This window comes from Pagrus pagrus (assembly GCF_965226575.1).
Source record: "Pagrus pagrus genome assembly, chromosome: 6".
Taxonomy (NCBI): domain Eukaryota; kingdom Metazoa; phylum Chordata; class Actinopteri; order Spariformes; family Sparidae; genus Pagrus; species Pagrus pagrus.
This window is the reverse complement of record NC_140190.1, coordinates 15,065,697-15,086,612: the sequence shown is the minus strand read 5'-3', so window position 1 is coordinate 15,086,612 and position 20,916 is coordinate 15,065,697. Positions and strand designations below refer to the sequence as shown.

The window sequence follows — 20,916 nt, the reverse complement described above, 5'->3', positions numbered from 1 at the left end:
TTTAATTGGAACTTCTGCTGTTGATGTGTGAACAGCTGTAGGACGGAGAAGGGCAGATCTATCATCCCTGCCCTCCACAGACCGCCTGAGGTCAAATGGCAGCAGTTACTGTGGCAGGAAAACCCCCAAAGCTCCTGTTTATTTATGATTTTATTGCTCCACCCACCTTTCTGCACAATCTCGCTCACACATCTGCATATTCACGTCTGGTTGTGAAATGAGGGAGGAGGAGAGAGGGAGCATCTGGAGTGGTATGGAGCTGGGCTGGCCAAACGAAATGACCAGCAAGGACGTATTTATAGACTCATGTGGGGTTCACACACTCACCCTAGTCAATACACACACAGGCACAAACTCACATACACTTCTGTGAAATCTTTTCTCTCCCTGCAGACTCAAATCCATTATTCATTTCAAAATGACTCATTTTTCGCCCTGTGGCTCCTGGCAGTAGTGCGGCGCCTGACCGAGGGGGGTGCTTTTTCTAATTAATGCAGATTGTGCAAGAAAACAAAAATAACATATTTACCCTGATGCCTGATATTACAGCAGTGCAGGCGTGAAACACGCTGGTGGCAAAATCTAGTTTTGACCTATTACAACCCTGCACGCTGAGGACTTTGTCTTGTTTCCAGTGGACACATCAGCTAAGCTATGCTCGCTCTTGAACAGCTTATCCTTTCTATTCTGGTAGTGGTGTTCTTTCTTGTTCTATCAAGTTTTACAGTAAAGTTAAATCCAAAAACACAAGTATGCATAATGTTCCCAGGCAGGCAAGCTTAAGATCAGACTGGCATCCCAAGCTAGTGGCTGTAATTCACCCGGAGCTGTGTACTCTGCCATTCCTGTAGTTGATGCCAATCCAGCCCTGTCACTCAGCAGGAGTAGAGACCTGATAGGTACAAAGCTAACAAGGCCCATATAAGCAAAAGTTTAGCATCGAGCTATGTCTAAGTACAGGGAAGAAACAAGGATTCTCCTCAAGCTGTCCTCCTGAGATGTGATCTGATTTTAATGAGCCCACCAAGTGTCAATGAAAGCATTGCACATGTGTTTACCTCTTTCACTGTATAAACTATGTAGTGTGCTGACAGATTGGGCCAGAGATCATTATGGAGTCGGGATCACATGCATGCATGCATGCACACTCATACAGAAAGACAGACAGACAGAGAGACAGAGAGACACACACACTCATGGGTACATTACTATATGCAGCTCAAGATTGAGGTGGGGCCACATTTTCTAATTCAAATATTTGATAAGGCGAGACACAGTGCTGCTTTGCATGCTATTAGATGGCAATCTAAATAACATTTACATGTCATTTATGTCTATTACCTTCTCTTTGAAGAGTGGTGTCAGCACTGTGTGCATATTAAAACTCATGCTTATTCCACTAGCCAGCATGGTTCCTTTGCCGAATTTGCAAATGAATGCAAATACGGGTTTCCACCCCAGACGGTTTTTGAAAGGTAGTGGTTATAGGAAATGGTTATGAAATGTGGAGACACAATATTTGATAATTTACGGATGTGATGTCTCAATTGAAATGGGTCTTTGGTCAAGGAGATATCACTGGGCTGGATCGTTATTCTCTGACCTTGGTGTGGTGTCACAGTGTTCGTGTACTTCTCAGTCGGCTTAAAAGTGTGTGAAGAGGATATTTATGGCACTATTGTCTTGCTGCAGTTTGGTTTTGACTTCTCATGCTTAATGCTCTTTGCAGAAAAGATGAGTTTCTCAAATACAACTTTATTTAGGGGCCCAGCCGTGAAAAATACCCGTCAATTAGTGCAAGTGAGAATAATAATGAAACTGTTTAATGGCATTAACATAATGCCTTTGAACGATCATTACCAAAAATGGCTGCGATAATAAAGCAATTACTATTTTGAGACAGCAATTAGCCCAGCACCTTTCTTCGATGCCATAATTACCACCAGCAAGAGTAACGTGGATGGATTTTCATGTGTTACAAGCTGGTGCAGGAGCTGGAAGCAATGGAGAAGATGAAGATGGGCAAGATAGGCTGTCAAAGATCAGGCGTATCGCTCTGAGGATGCTATTCCCCTCTGACACATCCACAATAACCCTCAAGAGGAGCGATCGCTTCCCTCTGTCCACACACGAATTTCAATGTTGTTTTGCACACATCTCTCCATTATGAAAGCTTTTTTTGGTAACGGAGGAGATGTTGAAATCGAGGGAGTGAGATGGAAGGAGCGAGGCAGGCATGGATGGAGGAAGGGAGGGAAGAATGAGAAAGAGAGATTGGTTTTCATGCCTGGTAGTCAGCGAGCCTGTAAATCTCCCAGGAGCGTAGTGGAAGACAGCAGAAGGTTGATAGTCATCCATCACTCCTGACAACCCCACTGCTCTGGAAGGGCCTGACAGCACAGCCCTGCCTGAGAGAGAGAGAGAGAGCGATGGAAAAAAAAACATGAAGAAAGATAAATAGAAAGAGATGCTGCCTGCAGAATGAGCAAATTAACTCTTCCATGTTTAAAGCAGAAGGCGAAGGGGAAAAAGAAGGTGAGAAGACAAATGGGTGGAGGGAAAGGGAAGGAGCGAAGTGCAGCAGTTGGCTGTTACCACCGCTCTGTTCATCCCTCACTGAGTGCCTGTGGCAGCGGCAGTGCTGCTGCTGAGGGAGTGGAGGTGGACTGGCTGGAACTAGCTCTGTCCTCGTCGCAGCACAGAGCATGTGGCTCACAATATAAAAAAAGGAAAACTTCCTTTCTTCAGGACCTCTTTTTTTCTACTTTAGAAATTAGAGTGTGTACTTTTTTGTTGTGCTTTATCTGTATGTACACCAACTCACATGTCATTGTCCCCATACTGTGTGGTGGAGCCATGGCCATGGCTTCTCTCCTCATCAGATTTTTTCATATCATGTAGATAATTTAAGATTATAAAATCAATATATGATCAAACAGCTTGTGAAAACAGCTGTTATTTGAATGTGACAGATGCATATTTAATCAATATCTAAGTAAGTATTGGATCAGACACAGCAGATACTCTAATGTAACTCCACCAATTTTATGCTTTAAAGTGTGTGTACAGGTCTTGGGAGTACTACTGCATACGTGAAAAAAGGTAGCATAAAGCCTTTTGTTGCTCCAGAGGAAGCTGCATGTAATCTGATAAATTGCCTCAGGTGATGTCATTCAGTATCTAAGTTGCATTGTGGGTAATGTAGGCACCAGGTTTTGAAAAGCAGTACACTAGTCTATCATTGCACTCCAGTAACACTGTTGGGCAGTTAAAAAACAAATGATCAAAATCAATACAATGCATTCTTCTTGCTTAACAAAACTTGGTTCCTACATTACCCACAACGCAACTGAGTGACATCGCTGGAAGCATTTTATCGGTTACTTGCAGCTTCCCCTGGAGCCACCAAAGGCTTTAAACAACTTATTTTCATGTATTCAGCAGTAGTCCCCAAGACCTGTAAACACACTTTAATGTGTAAGATGGGTGGGGTTACCCTTTACAGGATAGTAAGCAGTATAAGTTTAATAAAGCTTGAATAGGAGTAGGGCCCTGTTACCACAGGCGCGGTTGCTTTAAAAACGCCTTGGAAAAGCGTGTTTTTGTCTTGGAAAAGTGGGGCTGTGTGTGCGACTGGCCATCATATGTAATTAATGAGAGAAGTGATGCGACTTTGCACCTTGAGCTGCCAATTTTAAACTAACTTGCGGTGTGGCATACCATAGGAAAACAATGGTTTTGCTGGCGATGCGTTTGTAGGAACGCGTCTTGGTGTGATCAGCCTCTAAAGGAAGACATATTGTGCTATTTTGTGTCAGTTGAACATATGGGATAAATTTCATAATAATACCTACTTGTGAGTCATTGGCTGTGAGGGTCATTGTGTGCAGCGTGATAATAAAATGGGAACAGCATGTTCAAAGAACATTACTGGTCTTATTGCCAGGAAGCTCTCCAAACACCCTGACAATTAAGCAGACATACTAGAACCCTATACATCTGACAGTTTGTGGCTGGCTGACCAGGACACATTGAGCACGTATTGACTCCAACAAGGACACACTCGGCAGACAAAACACACGCTGCAGACAGTCATTATCAAATCACAACATCAGTGTGTGATCTTATTATAGGGCCACTGTGTTTCTATAGAATGTGCAGTGTGTGGCTCTGTAATTAAATGAAGGCAATAAAAAGCTTCTGTAGTGTTGTGTGAGCTGTAAAACTTTCATCCATAATACAGAAGGTTAATGTTTTAACAATTCTGCTGTTTGTTTGTGTATGTGTGTGTATTTGTTGGTGTGTGTGTGTGTGTGTGTGTGTGTGTGTGTGTGTGTGTGTGTGTGTGTGTGTGTGTGTGTGTGTGCGTGTGTGTGACCTCCATCAGCGTCTGGAGGGTATTGGCCATTGCTGTCACTCAATGCGAGAGAAGCCCTAATTAAAGAAGTTCCAGTCGTACATCGCCTTACAATGGCAGGGAGAGATTGCCTTTCAACTCAGTGCCCAATGCAGAAACTTCCTCCTCCTCTGCTTGAATAAAAGAGTCTGATACAAAAAAGCCATGAATGCTGAAACCAAACAAAAGCTCTTTAAAAGACTGTCACCGTGCTATCTGATATCTCCTGGAACAGCACTGCTTTGAATAAATCTTTTTCAGTGAAGGAGGGAGAAGGAAATTAAAAGCTGACATTTAAAAGGCTGCTGCTGGGACTCATGGCCCCCAGGATCAATAGCTAGGTATCTCACAACTTCCCCCGCATATTAGTTCACTTTTCCATGGGGCATCTCAGACTGAGTACAAACAAACCAAAACTACTGTAGGAATATTACTGTGTTGTTTTGTCAGTTTACCTTCAGGTGTGTGTGTGAGTTTGGGCGAAAAGCGTGTGTGTGTTTGTGTACCTGTAACATGTTTAAAGGGTCCCATCCTCCTCTTCCTTGCGTCAGCACCTTAAGTCGTCGTTGGTCATTGGGGAGCTAAACTGTCAGCAGCGACATCACACTGAAGGAAAAAAGAGAAGGTGGGAAGGTAAAAGAGGGCAGGAATAGTCAAGTGTGCGTTGTGTGTTTGTGTGTCCGGGGGGTTCTTGTGTTAGTGACATTGCTGACATTTGGATGACATTGTCAGCATGCAACTTTGTGAACAGTCTGTCAGGTTATGTATAGCAGGCGTAACTCAAGGTCTTGCATGTTGCTCCCTCAGGAGTCATGTACCCCTGTCTCCCTGACATACAAACGCACACACACACACACACACACACACACACACACACACACACACACACACACACACACACACACACACACACACACAAACACACGTGTCCCACCCTACACATACGGGACCGTGACCTCTGTCCTCTCCCATAGGGGCTCAGGCTGTCCCTCAGTGTTCCCCTGTCATACTGCTATCCACACCTATTGCTGGCTTGTGACCTTCCTCACTGTCACTGGGTTTTGCAGGAGCTTAGCCACAGCTGAGCTGCCCTGCTTGAGCGGGCCTTCAGCGTAGTGCCACCTTGGGGAGTCAACCCAAACCCACTGAAAAGGTTTCCTGCTTTTCAGTGAGTGCTAAAATAACAACTAGCAGCATTTTATGTAAAATAGACAGGCTATTCTGACAATAATACCCCATATTATTTTGACTTTTGTTCTCTACAGCTCAAAGTGCACCCCTGTTGTTACAGTATGCCCTGTGCCATGCAAACCTCAAAGTAAAGGTTTAGTTTATGACGTCTTTGGGGTTTTAGTTTTGTACCTCCAGCCATTGTTTTTATTAGTTATGATAACACTGTACTCACTAAAGTATTTGCTGGGAAATCCGAATGCATTTAAGTAGTTAATACAATATGTCCAATGAGGCCTAAAAAACACCTGCAGTCAGACAATCATACAAGTTGCTAACTTGATGACTGTTTTCTAAATTCATCTAATCTATCTAAACCACTTTACTTGGAGGTAACACCAAAAGTAGGCACACCCATAATGATGCAATCAATTGGTTAAAACTTTATAATAACAATCATTAATAAATGGTAAATCTATCTATCCAAGGCTATGAAGCTGAAAATTAGCATAATATGTCTCCCCCGCAACTTGTGAGTGTTCTACAGCAAAAATTATTAATATTAATATATATTAATAATTAAGATAAAAAACAAAGTTGTAATAAACTGTAGTTTTCCAACTAGTGGGTATCTATGGCAACCCCATTAGCTTAGATACCACAAAGGTGACAGCTGCCTACGAGAATAGGTGTCTGCCAGTGACACGTCAGTTTTAAATAGCACCTGCCAGGAAGTGATACCTGTCAGTGGGGCACAGTGTCATGCTGTTCATGTTACTTGCATGAGTACAGTTGAACAGCTGTATCACACGTTAACGCTTACTGTTCAATTTGATGCTAAGACATTAAAATCTGTTGCTGTAATTAGCAAGCCTTAAAGTTCAACCTTAAAATGTTTTTTATGCCATTTATTGCTTTTTAATTCTTCTCCTCTTAATTATAATTTAACCCTACTCTTTGACAATATTTCAATATATTCTTATCCAATTTCTCAATAAATCTGAATGCTGCATAATGCAGCTCTGATTCAGGCTGATGGCTCTATATGACCTACATAAGCAAATGAGACCATCAGCAAGAAGATTGGCTATTTCTATAAAGTTATTATAGTTATTCTTAATGCATGTCACGGGGTCAGATTTCGACGTATCCGGGTTGGATAAGCCATTAAATTAAAAAGTATTTTTCGCTGTGCTGAGGATGAATTGAGGAGCCTCACAGTCTGAGGAAAGAAATTGCTCAGTCGTCTTGATAGTATGGTACACTGCTAAAACTAAGTTTACTTTGTTTCAAGGCCTCCGGTGTAAAAGTACTAATACCACACCGTAAGAACACACTGTTACACATCGAAGTAGCATTGAAAGTGTTACTTAAGTACAAGTATGTAAGTAAAATCAGGAATATGAACTCAAAGTATTAAAAGTGAAAGTCGGCTGCTGAAACAAATGATTGTTTTCATGATAGAGTACTCTGCTGATTAATCTCTCTATTAATCAAATGATTGTCTGTTTTGTAGAAGTCTGAAAGTAATGTGAAATACCATCACGATTACAAAGAGCTCTAAGTGACACCTTCACAATGCTTGTTTTCATCTAACTAATAGTACATCATTCAAGATTATTACAAATATATTAGAATTATTAAAATTATTAAAAATGAAAGCAGCAAATCCTCACATTTGAGAAGCTGGAACCTTGAAATGCCTTTGCATGAAAAACAAAATAAATGATTAACAAAATATGGCCAATTAATTTTCGTCAATTGGCTGATTAATCAACTATTTTTTTTTTCAGCTGTAGTTGTAGATTGATTTATAACAAAACATGTTTTAGAAGCTCTTCATGTGCTTTTTATGGGAACATTTTCATTTGTAAAGCAAATAGTAACTAAAGCTGTCAAATAACTGAAGTGGATTGTCATTTTTCCCTCTGAAATGTACTTTGGTAGCATGGAAACAAACTCTAGTACAAGTACCCCAAACTAAGAACAGTACTAGAATAAATGTATTAAATTACATTCCACCACTGCTGCCTATGTGTGCATGTGTCAGACTGTGTGTGTGTGTGTGTGTGTGTGTGTGTGTGTGTGTGTGTGTGTGTGTGTGTGTGTGTGTGTGTGTGTGTTTTGTGCTCCTGGCGATGTCAGGTAGTCCCCGGCACTGAGGGTAGTTGGCACGCTGGGCGTCAGTGATCAGACTGATCAAAGACAACAAGAGAGGAACAGGCAGAGCTGCCAGCAGCTATCAGCCTGCCTGTCTCTGATGGCTATGGACAGGGCTCACAGATCTGCTCGGCTCGCTTGTGTTATGCTGTGAGGGAATCGCAGTGTGGCCAAGGTGATTCAGTGAACCCCAGTTTGGTGATGAATATGGTAACCTCGCCTGATACCTGATTGTTATTGTTTAATTTAGACCACTGGGCAATGTTTTCATGATAGACTGATTTTAAAGGAAAAAGTCTAATTTTTGCTCCAGTGTGAGCCCCTGGAGCAGTTATACTTAACAATTTCTTGCACACAAACTCATCAGCAAAATGGATTCCTGCCAAGACTGTGACAGAACAATCTCCCTAGGCTGCTGGCCACCTACAGTAACCACATATACACACTTTTTACATGATGATCAACACTTACATCTTATTGTTGTTGGGAGGAAATCAACAATCGTGCAAAATGTTGCACAGAGATCAACCTGCTGCACAATCCAAGAATCGGATTGTTAATTTTAGAAGAAAGAAGGCAAAGACACAGACCTGTCTACGTCAGTAGAGCTCAGGTGGAGCAGGTGAACAGTTTAAGGTTCCTGGGAATCAACATCACAGAGACCCTGTCATGGTCTTCATACATCACTACTCTGGTGAAAAGAAAGCTCACAAACAGCTTTATTTCTCAAGGAAACTTAAGAAAGCAACATTCCTGTGCCAAGTTCTTTTCGACCCTAACGGAGAAGTGATAAAAAAACATCCTGACTGGAAACATCACAAACTGGCATGTTTGGGTTCTTCAGCACCACCCAGAACATCACTGATACCCATCTACAGAGCATCAGCGATATCAATGCAATGAGGTGTCTGCACAGAGAACCAAAAGATACTAAAACACAACACTGACCCCAGCCACAGTCTGTTCGCCCTTCTGCCATCTGGCAAGAGATACAGAAGTATCCGCTGCCATACCACCAGACTACAGAGCAGCTTTTCTCCTCAGGCTGTGAGACTCCTGAACTCATCCTCTGCATGCAAATATAAAGCATTTTTTTTATGAATTACTATTATTCCATTTATATAATTTCTGTTTTCATGATAGCATAAGTGGGACTACAAAGGATACTATAGTTCATCACACAACCTTGATGGAGTAGTAATGTGACAGTATAACTGATAATTTTTGTTTTGGCTCCTATACATTACCATTACTCAAACAACACATGTGGACATAAAAGTATTTCAGCAGAGATCGTTAACAATTCAAAAGTCATATATTTATTATCATAATAAGGTTTGTTTACATAATTATGTTAGTAAACAGCAGTGAAACAGACCAATAATTTACATCTATAATAAAGACAAAATTGTCAGTTGCCCTTGAATACGGTTGCAATTTATCTGGTCAAAACATCCCTATTTTGACAGCCAAGCACATCAATAATTTAAGTTAACAAACAAGTGTTTAATTAGTGTGGTCTCAGTTACAGCTTTCACTTTATGGAGACATAATTATTTTTTCAGATCAGCCATAATAAAGTCTGCTCAACCATCACCATCAAAAGGACAAAGTGCTCATTCTTTCTGTAGAGGTCTTGGACGACACATTTAGAATGCTTTCTTTAATAATTTATTCAGGCTTCTTCCAGGAAGCAACGCTATCTGGCCACACGCTGGATCGATGGAGATCAAAAGACAGTGTTTGGGCCTAAATGCAATCCTATCCTGAGGCGGCACCAGCAAAGCTATTTTAGTGCCAAGCCCTGTGTCTGACTGGCTGGTCTGTTCAAAGGGTAACCCAGAGGTTAGGGGTAGAAATATGTCATTTAGACAGTCACCTAAAGCATGTTGAATGAGATGTGCGTGCTTCCTTTTAACCCTGATGTGCCACCTCACACTCACAGCACACATCCACGTGACCCTTTGCTTAGTATAATATCTTCCAAAAGGACAACAGCTACTTTTAAACGTGCACTATGTAGTTCTGGAGAGGAAATTTCAATCAGAAGAGTAAGATCTTGATTGACTGTCTTTTATGTTTCTGGGGACCTTATTTTCCTCTGAGAGCAGCTTGTTTATTCAGTTATGGAAAAAACAAATATTTCTGAGTTTGTGTTATTACCTCATTAATATTGTAAATATTAAAATTCTGACTTTGAATTTCTTCTCCAATACTACATAGTACCCCTTTAAGATAAGTTTTATTTGTAGATTTGTATTTTTTTGGCTTGCAAGGAAGCATTTCTTGAGTCATTGGTTTTGATCAACTACCTCATTAAGTCCCCGCAGATACATTCTAGTTATTTCCTGCTGTGAGAAAGTAAAAATTGTACTTATTGCACCATTAAGGTTCATTTGAGTTTCGCATGTTGTACTGAATGTTGTATATGCACAAACTACCCTCATGTAAGTTTCTGTTTATGACAACATCTCATTCCGAGTTATCATTGCCAGAATCGTATTACTTTTATTTAGTCTTGGATGCAATATGTAAGGGCGTCTATTGTGTGTGTATGTGTGTGTTGTGACACTGCAGAGACACCTGTTCCAGTCTGTAATTCAGCAGTGATGGGGACAGCGGAGGGCTTTGACACGCTCCGTCGACATGACAGCTCAGACAGCATGGATGTTAATCTCTTCTAACTGCTCCCAGCCTAATTAAATCTTCCAGGGCAGCACACATGTGCAGACACATGCATACACACACACACACACACACACACACACACACACACACACACACACATAGACAGACATAGACGTGTTCTAAATTGGTCCTGGTTGTGCATAAGTTTTAACGATCTGGAGAATCAGCCCCACGGCAGTTTGTTTGATTGTAATTCTATGACGTGACTGAGTGAGTGAGTGAGTGAGTGAGTGAGTGAGTGAGTGAGTGAGCGAGCGAGTGAGTGAGCAAATCAGACAGAGTCGTGTTTATTGGTCACGTACGCTCAGTGAGAACTTTATTGTTTGCAAATGCAATGCTAATAACAAAGCAACATAATAATTATTTTACTTCGATCTACACATTAACAAAAACTGCATCGCTTTCTGTGGCATGTACATGTCTGTCAGCGTATAGGCTCTATTCACAATAAGCTATCTCCATGCACAGGTGTTGTTATAATCAGAGACTGCAGATGAAAAGCTTCCATTAATGACTAAATTATTTAATCTACAGAAAGAAAAAGTTCCAAACAGCTGTGGATGACATTTTGGTCAAATATGACCTATTACTTTAACTCAGAACAGACTATGTTGTATCCACAAGTTATATTATGTTGGGTTTTTTTTCAACCCAATTGCAGGAACAGATAGACCACAGATAAATAAAAGCTTCAGGTTTCTTTACATTGCGAGTTCAGATTAGATTATATTAGACTACATTAAATTAGATTTGATTAGAGAGTCTTTATTGTCCACGAAGGGCAATTTGGTTTGCAATAGTAGTCAACACAGCCTGTACACATCATCCTAAAAAGATATACATACATACATAGTGACATAACATATAACATACAGGAGGTCATCTTCAAAATTTACAGTCAGAAATGAAAATAAAGTAAATAAAATTAAGGTCCAGGCATGCAGTTATGATTCAGAAAACATCGTGGTTTGACTTAAAGTACCTGTTTTGGTCGCCACAAACATGTATGGAAATGTGAGGACTTCTTGTGAAAATCTGATTTTGGTCACAACAAATACGGCTGAGAATTGTCCCATGGTCTCCTTAAAGATATCTAGTGGTGTCATGCTTACAAAGGTTGAAATACCGTGGTCCCTCATCACAAATATCCAGTAGTTTCACACTCACAAATGCCGAAACGTAGATTTGAACTGTGATCACCAGTTTAGCAGCCTCATCGCCTCTAACGCCAACACCATCCCCTCTGCCTACCGATGTGAAAATCAATTAATCAACTCGTAATGAGAACATGATATGGCACGTTTTGTACAAGTGTCAATATGGTACATAGCCTATGCCACATACTTGGACATATCTGTGTATCTGTTTGCAGAAACATTAACATTTTATCCTGGCGACTGGGCTGTTTTTTTTTTATTTTTTTTATCTGGACTTGCTGAAAGGAAAAAAAAGTAAATCAAAGAGGCAAAACTCATCATGCATGAAAGGTTTTGGTGAATTGGAGAAGCTTCTGTCAACTGAAGCCACAAAAAAATGATCTTTGTGTTTGCATTTGTGATAAGAGTTGGTCTTAGCAGATGGAAACGCAAGCACAATTTCATGCAAAAACGAATACCAAAATTGCACCCGTCCTGTCGATCTACGTAAACACAACTTCAGCTGTGTCACTCCAACCATCATGGCAGAGTTGGATTTGTTTGGAGCCATGCAAAAAATTTGGAAAAAATGGCCTCCTAGCTGACCAAAACAAATGTAGAAATGCATATGTGAGTGTGGATCTTAAAATAGATGTATGAACAGTTGTAATGCTATAACTGTAGAAAGCAATAGCTGTCATTGTTCCAGGATGAGAAGCACCCGCAGGAAACAGAAGCACCTTTAACTACTCTTTTATCTTGAAAGTGGAATCAGATCTGTCCATGCTGGTCTGTACTTGTTAGTGAAATGTCCAGGGTTTTCCTACCTTTCTTAAAAGCTTCTCAAAGTTCCTCTTGTCTTGTAGGTTAAAGGCAGACTTTGTGATCTGATGTTTAGTCACAGGACAGAAAGATTCGTCTTTGATCTGTTTAGCTTCAATTAAAATCAGAGAGCCACAGGAGGACTTTTCTTCCTACCTACCAGCCCACCTGTCTGTGTCCTCTACATCTGTGCACTGAGCCTGTAGAGTCCAGTTTATTTTCCACAAGAACTTTTTGTCTCACGCCCATATTTATTAGTGTTGTGTAATTACTATCTGTCTATTTGTGTTGCTCCCTGCTGCATGTCTCTGTCCACCGACGGTACCCTTTTTTCTCTGCTCGACTGTCTCCCACCCTTGCATTGCGTATTATTCCTCCTGCGATTCAGCCTTCTTTTCCTTCGCCGTGCCTGTGTCTCTGTCATCTGTCCAGCCTCGGCTTCCTCTGAGTTAAACAGGCCGAACAAATAGATTACAAACAGTGGGCAGAGTGAAGCTAAGGAGGAAGACAATCTGAATTTGTTGTGGATAAAGAATGAGGAAGGAGGCTGTGCAGTCAAAGAAAGCCAGTGGAGTCAGAGTAAGGCTGTATTTGCCTGAGGGGAAAAGGCTGAAAAGTAGCTCTCGCAACAGATGTGCGGGGCAGTAAAGTGTAATTGAAATGCCAGCAGCAATGGTCTTATCTCTCTGCTACAGGAGCCTGCTGCCAGTCTCAACATCAGTTAGATGTCATTTTACCTAAGTCTGAATCAGCTTGCCACAATCCGCAATCCCCATTCCTCTGATGCTAGGCAGGAGAAAAAGGGAGAAATGGATGAGGGGGAGGGGAGGGAGAAAGAAAAGGAGGGTGGGGAGTCTGTAATAGGATTTCAGTAGCACCCAGTTAACTTCCACCACCTGGACTTAGTTGGTAATTTGATATGCCCCATCAATAGGATTCATTTACCTCACCGCAGTATTACCATCGTCATTCATTTGACTTTTTAAAAAATATATATTTATTCATTTCCTCCACATTTTCCCACTCCTCATGATCCTAATCACGCATACCGTAGGTGGGAGGGAGGACGGGCTGTTCCACAACATTTTTTGCAAAGAAAGAAAGTCCTTGGTCCAGAGTAGGTGGAAAGCCAGACACCATGGCTGTCCTGTGCGCTCCAGGCAAAGCTTAATGTTTGGGGCCAGGCAGCATCCCTCTAGGGAGAACTGTAATGTCCTTCCAGATTAGTGGCTGGCACTCCTCGGAGCTGCTGCCTTTTTTTTCTGCAACTTTGTTGCTGCAACATGGGATCATCTGCGGGACATTAAAGCTGCCTTATCTCCTCATTGTAATGTTAATGTGTCATGATTTTGTGTGTTGTTGTGTTATTGGTAATGGTAGTGGCAACTTTTACTGCTCTCTGAGCCTCTTATGCATTGTGGGGTTTTATAAGTCGCATGTGAAGTAAATAATTGTCAATTCAAGTCAATTTGTGCCTTTCAAATCATGTAGACACTGCATAAGTCATTACCACAGAATTTTTTTTACGGCCTCAAAAGTTCACTACTAAAAGTATTTCTAATACTACTACTATGACTAAATATTAAAGGTGCCCTGGGGGAGTTTCTTGTGAACAAAGTTATGTTTACATTTAGTTTAACTCACCTGAAGGCATTCTGTGTATCCTTGAGACCTTGATGTAATGCCTCCGCTACATCATAAAATATTTGCAAAGTGTCATTTTTTTAACATTTCATAATTTACATTGTTTACACATTAGTTGTCTGGCTCACAGCCTACCTCGTCACTGGCTTTAATCGGTGCATTCCTGTATTTGTTTGCTGATTATCATTGCTGAGTGTTGAGTGTGTGGTACAAGGTAATTTATTCTTCATTATGCAACCCAGGGTCCAAAACGAAATGGAGGTTCATAAACACGCTGCACAAATTAAAAAACATATATACAATTATATATATACAAATACACATAAACATCCAGTGCATCGCTTGAATCTGCGTCAGGGTGAATATCAACAGCAGCAACAAGATGGGGGTGATAATGTGGTCGGCGTCTTCACATCAAAGGCTCGGCATCTGGGAAACACTGTTTATTCACTTTGACTGTGTGTGAGCACCAAGTATCAATGTTATAAACACAGTCCACCTCTCCTTGTCCTGCTGTGGTCCTGTGCTCTGTCCACCTGGAACATGGTCTGCTTGTTGAGTACGAGCTTGATCAAAGATTTTGAGGTGGAGACAGGTCTCTGTGAAGATGTAGGCAAAACAGTCTCTGATTTCACGTCGTTAGGCGAGTCTGAGTCCCATTTGTCGATTTCCAGTGATGGTGTTTAACCCAGTCACTCATAAAAACATTGCTCCAGTTCAAAAACTCCACTGGGTTTTAATTTTTGTGATTTTAATGAGCTTCACTGTCTTTAAATGTCTTTCAGAGAGTCATTTTCAATGTGGTCAACTTCTCCAAGACAAAGAGCCTGTACAGAGATGGCATGTCTCCTGTAGTCAAGTCTACCAGCAGGCCAAAATGGTAAGTGTGCAATAATTAGTTTAAATTATTTTAAAAGTGATTTTTTTTTTTTTTACCTAACATAAAGTTTTAGTCCATGTTGTGTTCACTACAATGCCAACAGAAAATTTAAAGTCTTGCTGCAACTTTCAAGAACTTTTCTTCTCTGCCTACAGTAGACACCATTCCCTAACTCACACACGCAAGCACACACACACACACACACACACACACACACACAAATACACACGCTAAAGACTGATACTTTAGATTTCCAGAGTGGATGCGTCTGGGCACATTAGCATGTGATCCATTGGTTGCCAGTATGACGGCTGTCTGATGTAATAACGCTTGACTGATAGATGCAGAGGCATGTGTGTGTGAATGTGTGTGCGTGAATGGATAGGTGTGGCAGGAGGGAATGGAGCTGGTGCAGCGTGGTTGTGCGCTGCGTCTGCCAAGCAGGCTGGTGTATCCAGTGGGGCGAGGAGGGAGAACAGGGGTAGCGTGATGAAGTGTTGCCGTCCAAGAGGAGCCCTGACATCTGTCATCAGTTGATGGAGGGCATCCGCAGAAAAGCCAGGCATCTGCCACCCTGAGCTGTCTGCGTCTGCTAGCCTAGCGCCCGCACCGACCGTACCGTAGCACCGCGGTCGCAGGCTAATGGGGAGAGACAATGGGCACGACACCGTAGACAGGAAAGATGAACTGCTGTCGACGATACAGCACAGTGCAACATGATGCAGCTCAGCTCGGTTGACTCGCTCTGTCTGTTGTGACTCTGTGGTGTAGTTGCAACTTTGCACTCAGAGTTTCTCTGTTGTGCTCATGGAGATAGGGCTTTTTCACGGTCCCAGCCGCTGCTATTGTCTCATCCCACCAACCGTTTATTTACAGTGAAGCTGGCAAGGGCTTGTTTTGAAATCGGTGTTATTTCTCAGGTGAGTAACACTGTCAGCCAAGTTACTGTGTCGACAGCACTGCAAAGCAAAGTTACAACCACTGTTTTTTTGCATGTTAAAAGTGTCTCATGCACTTGACAATTTTGTGCCATATAATTAATTGACCCACGACGTGAAAAATGAATAGTCTTGACTCCTCATTTGACATAATCTTGAATGTCTGAGGTGTTAATCTGAGCAGCAGCGTTGTTGGGTCATTTAGGCCCCAAAGCTTTTCTTAATACCCTAATCGTGCAACCCTGGTTATGTTTATGTTTCAATAAGCTCTCATAAATAGGTATTTAAGTGACAGACACAGCAGGAGGTAATTTTGCAGAGGCCCGACTCCAATTACCTCCTCAGGCTAATACTGTTTTAAGCGCTCCTCTCAGCACTGTGCCATCTAAGTGGCATCATGTCTCACGCACTTGTAGAGCCATTTTCGACTGTCTGGGGCTTCCAAGACCGCAGCTGACATTGTTTGTGTCCCCACAAAGTGGTCAAGATGCTTTTAACACAACCTCCTCTATTTGACTTTCCATGAGCACAACAAAGCACAGACAGCTCCGAAAGTAGCAATCTTCTTTTTGACAGTTACAGATATGGAATAAATAAAAAGGCAGCGCGTGGAGAGCTTCGCCTGTCTGATCCAAACTCACACAGGACAGGATAAAGAAGGTACAGAGAGAGGGAGAGATAGAAAACGAGAGAGAGAAACAGACAGAAAGAGGTTGTAGGAAGAAAAACACAAAGTATAAGAAAAAGAGATTACTGAGACAGGTCGACAGGGAGGAGAGAACGAGAGAGAGTGAGCGGGAAAAGATTGCTGCACCACCACCCACCACCCCACGTCTGTATTTATCAAAAGAATCGTCAGTATTAGCCCAGGAGTTGAAGCCTTTATCTCCCTGTGCAGGTGCCTCATGTCCCGGGGCCCCAGCATCGTTTGGTGCTGGAGGCTGCAGGGCTTGGCTGGCCTCGGCTAAGTTGGGCGTCTCAGTGAGAGACAACTGTCAGATTACAGTCCTGCAGGACGTTCACCACTACAGGTGGAAGGATCTGTCCCCTATCCATTCCTCCATCCCTTTTTTCCTTCCATCCCTCTCTCCATGACTCCTGCAGTCATGAGACATCAGAGCTGACAGAGGCTCGGATTTTCTTTCATCTGGCATTTAAACAGCATCACAGGTTACATGTTTGATAAATAATGAATGATGGCTGAAATAATTAAAAAGGACTACATTGCTTTTGAAGTGTGTGGCAGATTAAGGATGGATCTCAGTCTGTAAACACACAGACTCCTAAATGTCAAATCTCCGGAGGTGAGGAGAAAAAAAAACATGTACATGCCATTAAGGATGCAAATTTTGAGGCAATTACTTTGCGAATAGATTATCAGTTAATAATTAATGATATTAGAAATATGTTGGACATTTTTCAAAACTGTTTTGACCACTGATTTGATTAGTGCTCTATGCAAAATCTGAGTAGGCTACATTAGAAGATAAAAAGAATAGATTAAAAAAAACACCAAGTAACTTGAATGACAAACTAAATAATAATGACTTAATTCGAATTCTGAATTTGTCTGTTGCTATTTAACAACTGGCCCAACAAATTTCAGCCCATATCGAGGCTTCTGAAATGATAGTATAGAATGTCTTTTAATATATTTTAAATTACAAATAAAAATGTATTTGTAATGGTACTAACAGTTAAACACAACATGGAGCAACTCCTGTGTAGTCGAGAAGCTGCAGAATATCATATTATTCAGCAGATGTGAGCATCGTATTCAGTACTCACCGTAAATTCCAAATATATAAAATCTTCTAAACTAAACTGGCTTGCTTGATTGGTAATTGACTAAAAGTTCAAAGTGAAAAATTGCTAAGGAAGTGAGAAAAGGAGCGAGAGTGTTTATGAGACAGAGGAAAGAGAGTAAACCATATTTTCTTGTCCTCGTCTGTCGAAGACAACAGCCCCCTCGGTGGCACTAGGTGCCAACCACGCTCCCTGCGGCCTGCTCGATGTTAGACTGCTAGAGCAAAGAATTGCCCAGCATCCTTATTTTCCGAGATAAGCTAATTAGAAAGTCAGAGAGCGTGGTGTAATGCAGCTGTTGGAGGCCGGAATGCCGTGGGGTGGGGTAATGGCCAGGATGGCTGCATGAGACTGATTGCATCAACCAACAGATGCTTCGTACGGAGTCCCGTGCGGAGAGGAGCAGGAGAGGAGAGGGCACAGTATGACAGCAGAAGATATTTTCCAAAGCTACACATGAGGTCAGCAACTATTTTCATTATTAGATCATCTGAAGATTATGTTTCTAAATTAGTCAATTATTTAGTCTCTGAAATGTAATAAAAATAGTTAACAAACCCCCTGCAAAAGTCCAGGGGACGTCTGCAAATGTCTTTGCTTTGTCTTACCAACAGCCCAAAGATATCGAGTTTGAAATCACATTAAACACAGAAAAGAAATAGAAATAGCTTGGAAATAGAAAATGTTTAGTTGTTATCATTATTTATCAACATATCGTTTCACCTCTCCTACACATCTGACTTTAAAAAAAACATTACAACGAACCTTCATATCTGTGCAGCATGAAGACCATAATGCAATTATGTGACTTTACAGCAACACATAAAACAAGATTCAAGCTCAGTTTACATATACTTCTAACAATACTGTTAACCTAACCTCACAGTCTAAAATACGTGTCTTCACATCATTCCTAGCTCATTAGATCCGTGATGCATAATATATTGGAAATGTTTTGATTCGTGGTGTCTCTTTTAATTAACTTTCCACTTCTTTGTCAAGTCAGTAGGTGTGTGGATAAAAATAGCTGCACCTCTAACTGAGCTAACAGATGAACAGTCAGAGTTGGTGGAAATGGGTTGCCAAACATTGCTTCTAAAGTTAGAACCAGCCAACCTTGATCAAGGGTAAATGCTTTTTCCTGCCTTTTTCCATTCGAGGTACAGAAAAAAACAGAGGAGTGCTTTTCAAGCAGTTGTGCTCAGCTGCAAGTCAGTCAGACAGACAGACAGTCAGTCAGTCATTCAGTCAGTCAGTCAGCCAGTCAGTCAGTCAGGGCAATTCTGGTTTTCTACCAAAATCCTTCCTGTAAGCGTGTGATGCAATAGCATAGTGAAATTCTATTTGGAGATGTCTGCCTCTCCATCGGGGTGCGTGTTAGCAGTAATTGTTCTGTCAATCAGCACAGCTCCAGCCTGCCTGCTTCCCCTGCCACTTGTTAAGCCCAGGCAGAGGGCGAGGGGTGAGGAGAGGTGAGGAGGGGGTGAGGGAAAGAGAGAGGATACGTCCACGGCCCTGTGTGCCTCTCCTTGCTCACCTTTTGTCTATCTTTACAGTGTTTTCCCTCAAAACTCTCTTCCTGCCTGTTTGTCCTCTCACATTTTTACTTATTTTCACAGTTTTAATATCTTTACTTCTTCTTCCTCTACATCGTTTAGGAGTATCTTACTACTCACAAGTAGTATAAAGCCTTGTGTCTCCAGAGGATTCATTGTTGGACTAATTATGGACAGTTTAATGATCCTAATAGATACAGTAAAACCAGAGATATCACTTTTTTGTACATCTTCCTTCTCAAAACCTGGTGCCTACATTACCCACAATGCAACTTAGCCACTGAGTGACATCATTGGAGGGAATTTATCAGATTAAATGAATCTTCTTCTGAGCCACGAAAGACTTTATCTTTCTTTTTTCACATATTCTGTAGTACTCCTTAAGACCCGTCAACACACTTCAATTTGTAAAATTACAGTTACCCTTTAATGATTGTTTTCTTAAGCTTCACGTAAATGTGTTTGTGAACTTTGAGTCAGAAAAAGTAACAGAAATCATGAACTAACAAACTCTCAGGTTCCTATTTCACTGATGCAAACCTCAGTGTATTTGTTGTAATTATATTACAAAGTGACTCTTAACACACATGAGAAATTACAGGAGGAGACCAAAACAGCAGAAGGCATGCACAGGACCTGCTCATTTTTTTCACACACTCTGCACATAGGTCCAGCGGTGTGAAGGAAACTGCACTCGTCAGCCTTATAAAGAAACCTCTCTCCCAGTACTACACACACCTCCCGTTCTTTCACTGCCGCAATGTTGAGCTGGCCTGTCTGCGTCCAAACGCAGTAAGTGTGTAACGGTACAGTGAGTGAGATGGTCTCTCTCATGAGGACAGAGTGTTAGGCAGCAAACTGAAGACCGACAGACTGTAAAGGTTGTGTGAGAACTACTGCAGACCTCCTCTGACTCCTCCTGTCGTTCGCTCTCCTCCCTCGTTTCCCATGCAGCTGAGCCACTTTGTCCAATTAACCATGTGGCATGCCTTTTAATAATAGACCTTTTAATTGTCGACAAATGAAGAGTGATGTTAAATAGCTAATAGCTCGCGCTAATTATTAGGGGAATTGAACGCTTGTTAATTAAGGGCAAACAGGACAAGGACCGGCTCGGGTAATTTGACCAATAAAACCGGGACTAACGATTCATTTCCAAACAGACTTGCTTCGTAAAAACATCAAGCAGGCCCATCCCAGCTTTTACTGTGACCACCATATCCACTGACCTGAATCACCCACACAGACACATGGATCCTGTCAGACAAGCATACACAGAGGAAACATAAACAGGAATTCCTACATAAGACAAGACAAATCACGACTATAAAGCGTCCTCAGAATGTAATAACAAATATTATTTACTACGCAAAGAGTCTCAGTGGTGTGATACGACATCTGAGTAGCTTGTTTAGTATTAAAACACAATGTATTGAATTGAATGAATTCCCTGTGTATTTGTTGGCTTATATTGCAACCAATTCACGTAGGTTTTTAGTACTACAGTGTCTCAACTATTTCCCTTTTTGCTCATCTCCCTGTGGTCATACTTGTTAGACTCGAGGCTGAAGGGAAGACTGTCACGTTCGCTGTCTTCCTCAAGAGACCAGAGTAGCTTCACTGCCTCCTCACATCCATGTTTCTCAATTTCGTGATGTTTTACTGTAACATGATTTTTATTACACTTATGCTGTGCCTGCAGCCTGTATCTCTGCGTGGT

The 20,916-nt window shown here is 41.5% G+C and overlaps 1 protein-coding gene across 2 annotated transcripts in view; it reads left to right on the top strand.

Moving 5' to 3' along the window:
- The window catches only part of agbl4 (AGBL carboxypeptidase 4), a 280,634-nt gene that overhangs the window by 97,113 nt on the left and 162,605 nt on the right, over window positions 1-20,916 (top strand). For both annotated transcript variants that reach the window (XM_084355474.1, XM_084355475.1), the window contains exon 4: window positions 14,802-14,896. In XM_084355474.1, the coding sequence (XP_084211600.1) occupies window positions 14,802-14,896 (95 nt within the window). The remainder of the gene's footprint in view (window positions 1-14,801; window positions 14,897-20,916) is intronic.